At 50.6% G+C, this 10,123-nt stretch overlaps 1 protein-coding gene across 1 annotated transcript; it reads right to left on the reverse strand.

Annotated features, from left to right (window-relative positions):
- Positions 1 to 2,763: 2,763 nt before the first annotated feature.
- AYL99_11977 (hypothetical protein) lies at positions 2,764 to 4,140 on the reverse strand (the record flags this gene model as incomplete). The annotated part of the gene is made up of 2 exons (XM_018843481.1): positions 2,764 to 2,900; positions 3,882 to 4,140. 2 exons carry the CDS (start codon positions 4,138 to 4,140, stop codon positions 2,764 to 2,766), a joined length of 396 nt encoding a protein of 131 aa, XP_018687187.1.
- Between the last annotated feature and the right edge of the window lie 5,983 nt (positions 4,141 to 10,123).

The raw sequence follows: 10,123 nt of genomic DNA on the forward strand, positions 1-10,123 counted from the left end.
TCAAATGAAGTACTTCCTGTGTTCTCAGCACAACTTTGGCTCTGGACGGAGATTCGCACACTAACCAGTCCACCGACTCTCCATCCCTCCTGGCATTGACCTGAAGCGGCTTGAGGAGAATACTTCCAGGAGGCTCTGACATAGGTTGGATCGGGCTGGGTTAGCGACTGTTTTATTGCGTCTCTTGGCAGGTCGGGTGGAGGGACAGATAGGTCGGCAAGACCATAAAACCCATCTGTCAATCCGTGAGCTGGCTGATCTCTACGGAGCCAGGAACACGCACAGCATACCGCCACAGATCATCCAAACGGTAAAAGCTATCGGGCAAAATGGCAAAAACTTATCACAAAGCAGGTCAACCAACCTGGTTTGTGATAAGCGAAACTCGCCCTTGCGGGTTGGTTTTTCTCGGCCGGCCGGTTATACTACAAATTCGCTACTTTATAAGGTTGATGTCGATCGGATTCGAACCCCAGGTCCTGCTGCCGACTAACCCCGGTGGTTGTCTTGACCTGACAGGACCGGGAGTCGACGTGATTCGCCCTCGTCGTATTGAGGGGGTCTTGGTGTGGGAGAAATTTGGAGAGATCAGAATATATGTCTTGAATTTATTGCTAGACTAACTAGGTAGGTCAGCCGAGTGTGTGCCCAACCCTTCATTATGACGGATTGGCGAGTGACACCACGGCGCCTTTCGAGCCCACACAGTTCTGCCAGCTTATCCAGGGCGTTGCAGGGCCTTCTCAGTCAGCTCCAAGCGTGCGATAAGCTGGAGTAGGGCGTGGACTGTTGGCAATTCCAAGAACCGCATGCCGGATTCCAGGGAAGGCTTGGCCGGCCGTGCCAGACACCATGAGATACAAATTCGGCTGTTCCATACCACCGCATCCCAGATCACCGTCTCAGTCATGCAGTTGATTCTTCTCGAGCCGTCTGGAGGCAGAAAAATGGGAAAAGGCCGGAGACGAATCTAGTCTCGCGGAGCCTGTCAGAGAATTCGATTCGTTCTCCGAATATTTCGCCACGGTCCATCTGCCTCTGATGACCTTAACTATGAGGTCAGTGATAGCAGTACCAGATGCGAGAGCATTCATGTCGTGCTACTGGCAGAAGCAAGGCCACTACAGATATGACTCTCCTTCTTTCCGCGCCTCGGCACCTTTCATGTGGAGTTGCGTGCCTTGCAACAAACTATCATATTGCTCTCAGACAAGTGTTTGGAGATCGCGCTGGAGTTGGGCTCATTCCATCACTTCGGGACAGACCCAAAGCCCATCTAGACATGGCGTTGCATACCTTGGAGCTGTCAATTGACACAAATGTCGTGGTAACGACCAAGCAAGCAACAAAGTCTGTTGCTTGTTGCTTGATGACCCATTGAGTGCCCTCAAGGAAGAAACTGCCGAATGAATTATCCAGACACATTTATGCCGCGACTTGATGGACGGTCGCATCTTCGTTGTTGCCACTCACAAGACCGATCTTTGTCTGCACATGGCATTGCATCACAATTAGTTAAGGCCATCAACGGACCAGAGTTTCTACATCGAAACGTCAAGGTACTGTCAGAAGCCAGCCGCAAGTTCGGCGGTATCATCGACCCCATTGATGGTGTGTCACCTGGAGCGCTTCTTCACCTAGATTGAACGCAGCATCTGGAGTTCGTGCCTTCACGTTGAGGTAGTGTGTATCGGAGTCGTGTATTGAACCCACCGATTCTGTCTGCCATCGAACCAAGATCGGTGCAATGAAGCCCGCGGTGGCCAATCGCCGCTCCTGGGTCTTTCGAGTGCTCAGTGGGGTAGCTGCTCCTAACGCTCCGCGCAACAGCTTGAATCTCATTCGCAGCTTCAGTTCCAGCGCCACGATCAACGATAGCAGGGGTCACACTGCCGCATGACCAAGCAGCTGATTCTCAATTCGTGCAGAATGCAACTACCCAAACTGCTCACAGTATGCAAAGAGCCAGCAACGAGGTTTCCAATGCCGACGCGGGACTGCCAATGGGCAGTCAACGCCATGCCCAGTAACGGCAAGTGGGTTATAAAATGCGGAACATCATCAACACCCAGGTACTCTTTCGTCGTCAATACCCATGGAGACGGCACTGGCGATCCAATTGCATGTCGTAAGTATTGCCAGGTCTTCTCCTGGCTGCGAGTAAGCGACCTCGGGGACGATGCCGCAAAGTTAGGTCTCTTTGTGAACGAAGGACACGTCCAGGTTGGTCTGTACAAAAGTTGACAGCTGCTAGGAATCGAAGCACATCCACGGGACAGAATTTATCCATCTGGACCTCAAGGCCTCCGGCGTTCCTTTCAGGGACTGTGCAGCTCACAGAATGGCTGGTAACATTTGGAGTTCACGTCGCCACTGTGTAATCGATGCCAAACTCCACCGCAAAGCCGAGAGTTCGCAACTAGGCCGAAGTCAACAATCAAGTCTACTCCTAGATAATCCGGAAGGGGTGAAGAAATTGACTACTATACTCCTATAGAGGGCCCTTCCCTCACATGGTACCGAGAACAGGGCAAGTCCAGCATTGAGTACGCGTTCTAAGCCTAGGCTTCCAGCGAAGAAAGTTGGATTTCGATGTTGTAACCCGTGTGTGCGGGCAGTGTTTTCTGAATATCGCGGCACTCAACCTGAACCAGCCGAAGCCGCTCTGCTATCAATCATGGCCCGTCCTTGCCCCGGAGGGAACCTTCCCACGACTCGTGACCCCAACCGGCGGCAGAATATCCGCTACCCTTTCCACTAGAATCAGTACTCCTTGTACTTGACCAACCCGTATTTCTGTGCACTGACGAGGTCGCGGCCCGAGAAGGGGCTGGACCAAGACAATACCCCGCCGAAGAGTAGGAAATTACAGCCAGGAACTGCGGAATTCGCAACATCGCCTGTCCAAACTGTGAGAAGCGAGGATACATTGCCTATTTCTTCCTCCCCTATGCCTTTGACCTTCATATGGCTTCGCCTCACTGGCGTCTTGGGCCATCCGGCGGGCCACCACTTCTCCTGTCATATCTCATTTGCAGCTTAGCATACCTGACAGCTCCCCAGGCCATCCGAGGTCAACTGTACATTCACGCCGGGGGAATGTGGCCGTGAAAGGCTAGCACGAAGCACGACATCATGGTGACGAAATTTGATGCAACGAACCTGGGTCGATGCTTGGATGTTGATCGTATCTTGATCTGCCAACGGTGGATTGCGAAAACGATGATCAATTAATTCCCCGCCCACGGGTACGACATCCAGCCCGCTTATCGCTTGCAAATACTCTGTGAATCCTTCCCATCTTCCAATACTTAGTCCGCCTAACGTCCCGTCAGCGGCTCTGTGACTCAGTGCAGGACATGCTGAGTCTTACGACTGGCTCTCCCGCTGCAGGGTTGACGTTGCCAGGTCACAAGTCCAGCAAGGACAGAAAAGAAGATCCAAAGAGATCAAAATAATGCCGCAACTCTTGTGTCGGTGGAGATCTTCTTTCAGCAAGATTAACCATACCTTGCAGAGATACAGCCACCCTAAAGTATGAGCGATGTATGATTTCAGCGAAAACCCCCACGACTTCTGCACATTTCAAGGCACAAGAGCTGGCTGTCTCCTGTGTCTTTTCATAATGAAGCCGTGCAGGTAGCAAGTTCCTAGCTTGCACGATGTAGGAGATACCTTCGCACATCGAGTTACAGCTGGCGCCAACTGACCTGACTCATAACCAATCTGAAAAATCGCGCTCCTCGCCCACAATCAGCTGCGGGTTCAAAATTGCCCCAGCACATTCTGTATTCTTTTGGCTGAGCAATTGTTTGATGAGCTCCCTGTCCGGCGAAGCACGAGAGCGCTTTCTCGTATTTGTCAAGTCGAAGGAAGCAAACCGTCCGAACGGATACGACTCTTCAGGTCCCGGAATTCGGCAATCGGCCAACTCTCCTCACGCTGTGAGAGCACTAGAGAAATGTCTTGAATCATCTGAGTTCTCCCATTCTCCCACCCGTGAACGGGTAGTGATACTTGAGCACGGACAGATGCCTGAGCTAGAGCACCCGCGATATAGGACAAGCTGCCGGTCGTCATCTCGCTCGTCTCCTGTGGTCGACCTGCACTGAGAATCATGGAATTCATCAGATTGAACATCGTGGACAAGTACGGCCGGGCGGCGCGCGCGACGTATCCCTTGAAGGAATTGACGATATGCCCCCGACGTACCTGGCTGGCTGAGTGCGAGTGATACGGCAGGACGCGCCGCTATATACATTTCCGAGAGTAGGATAATGTGCCAAGCGGATCGTCCTGTGGCGAATACCATGGAGTGTACATCGTGCAAGGTATTGGTTTATTACAACAATAAAAGCACGCCGCTTCCGCTGTTAATCAGCTTGAGCACATATCTTGGATTCGGACCTACTGGTCTGGCCCTCCATTCTCCTCTCCGTCGCTTTATTCTCTGCTGAGTCAGATGATGGCCCGGGAGTCTCTGCGGAGGCAGTGGTATTGAATGCCATTGCGTAGGTCAGCTGAGTTCTCCTGGCTTGTATATGACTCTGACCATAAACACTACTGTGTTTGTTCCCTGTCACAAGCTAGAGAAACGAATGGTCGGCGCTCTCCAAGATTGGCTCTAACAATGCTTTCCATCGCAGGGTGCTCATTCCGGATCGAAGGAATTAGATTGCCGTCAGAATCACGCCTCCAAGGGCCACAATGTCTCTGTTAAGTGCACAGATAAACATTACTCGCCCTGTAACAGCGCTTCACAGAGCTCTGGAAGGGCAAGCGGTAGACGGTACAGGTAGTCTCAACTGTGAGGACCACTCCTGGCAAGAAGGTGATGCCGCTTCCGAAGGAACGATGGAGGGTATTGGCCGTGAAGGATGTTCGACGCCGAAAGAGCTGACTGCTCATCCCCACTGCCACCTGGGTGCGGATGACAGGTCGACTCGTGGCCAAAAAAAAGGTCAACCCCATTATCAATAAACCAGTATTCAAGGGCAAAGAATTCGCTTGTCCTCGGGGATGTCGACGGGGCCCTCGTCTTTCTTCCTGAGATTTCCATTTCCGACACTTTCATATCAGGATTTTCAAGTTGCCGTTACCGACATTTCCATTTCCGGCACTTCCATATCCCGACTTTTTGAATCGCCGTTACCGACACTTCCCTATCCGGACGTTTATTACCCGACATTTTCAAATGCCGTTACTGACTGTTCCATTTCCGGAATTTTCATATCCCGACTTTTTGAATCGCAGTTACCGACACTTCCCTATCCGGACGTTTATTACCCGACATTTTCAAATGCCGTTACTAAAACTTCCTTTTCCGGACGTTTATTATTCGACATCGGTTTACCGATACTTCCATTTTGTAATATTTATCACCCGACACTAATTTACCGACACTTCCACCACCGGCACTTTCATATCCCGACACTTTCAAATGCCGTTACTAAGAGTTCCCTATCCGGACGTTCATTACCCGACACATTAATTGCTGACATTTCCACAACCGATATTTTCATTTCTGGATGCCTTCTTTCCCTGGCACTTGATTACCGAAATCTTCATTGCCGGGATCGATGTGGACAAGCTCCCTCGCCTCCGGATCGACTTCCCGTCATACATCTTACAGTATCTTACAGTACATCGACAACATTTTGGGTGCGTTGGCGACCGGGTTGTGCACCTCGACGGTGTTTTTTGTGCCATGCGCTGGAATGCGCTGGATCAAGACTCAATTGTCCCGGGACGCTCGCAAGAATCGGAAATCCGCAGTCCTACTCGAGCCCTCCGTGAATGGAATGTTGAGCTCGTTATGTCAGTGCCACCATTTAGTTATTGACAGGGGGCAATATCAGGGACTGCCAGCATAGCGATGCATCGTTGCACCCGTCGACGATAACAGCACTGCCATTCTCAGGAAGGCTCCGACAACCTCAGCACATAGACAAGAACATGGTGCAAGGCGTCAAAGAACGATTTTGCCCACTTGATCGCTACAGCTGAAGAGGAATACACTGCTTCCCGAACGTGTGTTAGCTAGAGGCAGATATTGGTGTCAGAATAATTTGAACCGGATCTCCGACGACACGACGACCTGCAGTGATACTGCATAGTGGCCGAAAATCCGGATGAGTGAGTGTCTGGGAGCAGATCAACAGAGCCGACGAAGTTGACGACCTCCACCACTAGGAATGCACCAAGCTAATTGACCTCAATCAAAACCTCACGCTGACAGCAGTAGCAGTAGTCGCCGTCCACGTTGCGCATGCGATGCGATAGGGCCCGTGCAACATCACAGGCTATGCAGATAAAGTATTGCGCTGATTGCCGTGGCGATTTATGAATGGAAGACTGGGAGTGTTGTGCCAACAGGATCGACAAATGCTGACGGGCGACTGCTATGCCTGCCGCTGGCCAAGGAGCTCAGACAGTTCTGGTGTCTGAGATGGCTCCTCACCTCCGCATCGACGGACTCGATGCTCTCTTGATATTGCCAGCTGTTCCTTCTTCGCATCTGCCATCGCAGGAGTATCCGTGGGGTGTTAGCGACGGTGGTAAAATCCAGGCTAGCGGGCGCGAGAAACGCTGGCAATGGTAGGCAGTGCAAAGCCATGAGCTCGAGCCTGAATGTGGGGATTCACTGGCGCTGGCCGGACAGCAGGCACTGGGTTGTCAACGGCAGACCGCTTCTTCAATAGATGGCTTTTTCACGGCATGACATACACTATGCACTCTCCTTATTGCCCCGAATAGGCTTGAACTCGTCTCTCTGCTGAGTTGACCATAGGCGGAATAGGTCTTGTGGGGGCTTAATTGAGGACTGGGCCAGAGAGCGGTGTGTCTGGAGGTCTAAAGGAATCAGGTGGCGTATCGGCTGCCATTTTAACAGAACAGATTTAAGGGAAATTGATTGGGAGAAATTTGAGCGAGTGTATTAAAGCAAAACATCGGACATTTAGAGCTGTGGTGAGTAATCCGCTTAGTCAATACTGTTGTTTGTTTGTTATTATTATTGTTGTTGTTGTTGTTATGCAAAATAGGAAAGGGCAAATAGTCAGACCGACCACGTCATTGGTCCAAAGCCTATTGGCACGCGACTTTACTAAAACAGCCAATCGGATTTGGATATTCTTCCCACCAATCAAATCGGCGGCTTTGTTGACGAGTTTGCCTACCAAGTCTGTTTTGGCTTCCCTCAACAGGTTGAGTTGGTGCATGGTGATATAATTGACTGATATGATAACAGGGGTTCGGTAGCCCATTCAGAGCTTTTCGCGAAATCGAGAGTCTGCCTTTCCTACCTCTTTGTCACTTCTCTTCTCTTGGGTGGCCACGTTCATGGATCTTCGATGTCTCTACTAAGGCGTCGCTTTGGGGGTGATGGGATCTGTGTCGATCTCCATCCTTCGCTCCGAGGTCCACTCGTCTCCTCCTCGCCTGTGGGAGCCCCTGTTTGGTACGCTGCCTCCTTTGCGCAACCGACTCATGCCTCGGCGCAACCGCGACCTCTCAGGAAACTGGGTATCAAGTTTACCCTCCCCCAAAGATTGGCCTATCCCTCAGGCCGTCGCCGACCAGAGCGGGAGAAATATCTCAGTTTGGATATACTTGGTCTGAAGGTCAAAAGTATACGAAACTGGCGGCATCGCTGGAGATCCTTTCGCCATGTACGAGGCGGTTGGTTTGGCTGTCTACCAAGGTCGCAGAGTGTGCCCCGCCACGTGCTGTTACACCCGTCTTGCTGCTCCTGTGACGCCGCATATGTTCAGCCCAGAGGCGAACGCAAGTTGGTTTGTGCAGAAGACGTGGGACTCTGCCATGGCTTCTGCATTCAAACAGTGGCTCAGTGGATTGCACTGGTATTCTAAGCGATAGCTCTTGAACTGACGGCCATAATCTGGGCTTCCTTTCGTGGGAACGCTTTGACAAGGCAAGGCAGCGAAACAACTGCATACTTGTGGCTCTCTTGGTGGCGTCCGGACGTTACCTACGACGTCGTCGGCTTCTTCCATAATAACGGATGGTTTGAAAGGACCACGACTACACCTCACCCGACATGATGCCCCGGTGCCCTGGAAAACCGTCGCGCAGCAACGGCAACACAATAAGCACTCGAAGGAAAGATTCCCTATGATCGGCCTGAGACTTTTTCGCACTCTTTTTTGGCGAGATTTCGCTGCTATCTGACTGAGCAGTACTGATTTCTACGGACTTCGGCGGGGCATCGTGATCTGAAGGAGACTGGCAAGAAGAGCCTCGTCTGGACAAAAAACGAAGCCTGGCAAATCGGTGAGGTGTTGAGAAAGACCACGAGCGGTGGCAGGCGTGTCATCTGGATCATGATAAGCCACTGTTGCGGGGATTGTTCCCCGAGTGAAGGAGAAGGGTATGAAGATGGAGATTTCCTATCAAGGACAAGAAGAAAGGCATTTCTGTGCCAGCAATGGCGGCGGCAAAATTGGATTGTGGGATACCATATATGGAGCTCCAAGTTGTCACTTCAGTCGCAGCTGAGAAAAGGTTTTTCAATCCGCTGTCCTCTCATTTGTCATCATTTGTCAACATGCATCTATCTGTTGGGCATGAATAAGTCTCCTAGATGTTTGGGGGAAATTACGAACTCCTCATTGCACGGTGTGCTTGGGACTTCAATTCATGTTGATCCGTCTTTCAAAAACTTTTACAGTCTTGAGCAAAATTCAGATTTCGCACCTGTCGACATCATCATGTAGCTTTTGCATCCCAATCGCTTCATCAACTGTAATTGTGGCACTTGTCTGTCCGCGCATACTGGGTGTCAACGCAGAGTCGGTCCTACGCGTATTGCAACTCACTTCCACATAGAAGGAGTCAGCTACGTCGGGGAAAGATTAATGCGCTCAGCGGTGTCGGGTAATGGACGTCCGGTTATGGAACAGTCAGTAACGGCATTTGAAAATGTCGGGATATGAAAGTGCCGATAATGGAAGTGTCGGTAAACTAGTGTCGGGTGATAAATATTAGAAAATGGAAATATCGGTAAACCGATGTCGAGTAATAAACGTCCGGAAATGGAAATATTAGTAACGGTATTTAGAAATGTCGGGTAATAAACGTCCGCATATGGGAGTTTCAGTAACGGCATTTGAAATTGTCGGGTAATAAACATCCGGATATGGAAGTGTCGGTAACGGCGATTCAAAAAGTCGGGATATGAAAATTCCGGAAATGGAAGTATCAGTAACGGCATTTGAAAATGTCTGGACACGAAAGTTCCGAAAATGGAAGTGTCGGGAACAGCCCTGAGACAGTCCAGAGATGTTGTGAGTGATTTCCCTGGGCGGCCTTTCATTTACATTCACTGACACAACCCTGCATGCAAGGGTTATATACAACACATGACGTCTTCGTCATTTTGCTTCTCTTTCTTTCACGAGACATACGTGCAAGTGAAAGGTGGGTAGGGCTGAATAACTTTGTTGTCTTCGACTGAGGTGTTCCCTACAATGCTGGTGGGTAAAGGTGCATCATTTATGCCAGACCTAAAACAATTCGATGACCATTCCGGTGGCAGGATATCCGAAAGGCGAGCTCCGGCAATAGGGGGGTTCGAGCAGCCGCGTCACAATAGGCAGGCAATTTCCTGGGCGTCTGGTCTGTCGACGGGTCCATGACGCCGCCCTGTCAATGTCAGTTTCTCGTTCTCTATACCACACCACCTTCACCGTTGATGCGAATCAACCCGGGTCCTCCAAATCAAACTCTTAAGTGAGCGGGTGCCCAGCCGGCCTACGTTTCCAGGATGTCAGAGAGCCTTGGGGTGGGATCGTTAGACGGAGAGTCAGAGGGTTGAACACGTATCTGTATTGTATAAAGCTATCCTTGAGACATCGACTTCTCGCACTGTTGAGGGTCCCTCCAGCAGTGCGAGAATAGAGGTCCTATTTATCTCTTTCTGTGTATACCTATTGGGGGTAGACTTGGCATTGGGGTCCGTCTTGGCGTTAGAGTCCGCCTTCGAGTAGGCCGTCTAGAGTCTCGTTAATATAGGCCTAGAAAGTCGCGAGTGCGTTTATAAGCCCAAAAGGTATAACCGTATACTCGAAGTAGTTATATTATATACGGAACGTAGTCTTCTATT

Source organism: Fonsecaea erecta (assembly GCF_001651985.1).
Source record: "Fonsecaea erecta strain CBS 125763 chromosome Unknown Scaff20, whole genome shotgun sequence".
Taxonomy (NCBI): Eukaryota; Fungi; Ascomycota; class Eurotiomycetes; order Chaetothyriales; family Herpotrichiellaceae; genus Fonsecaea; species Fonsecaea erecta.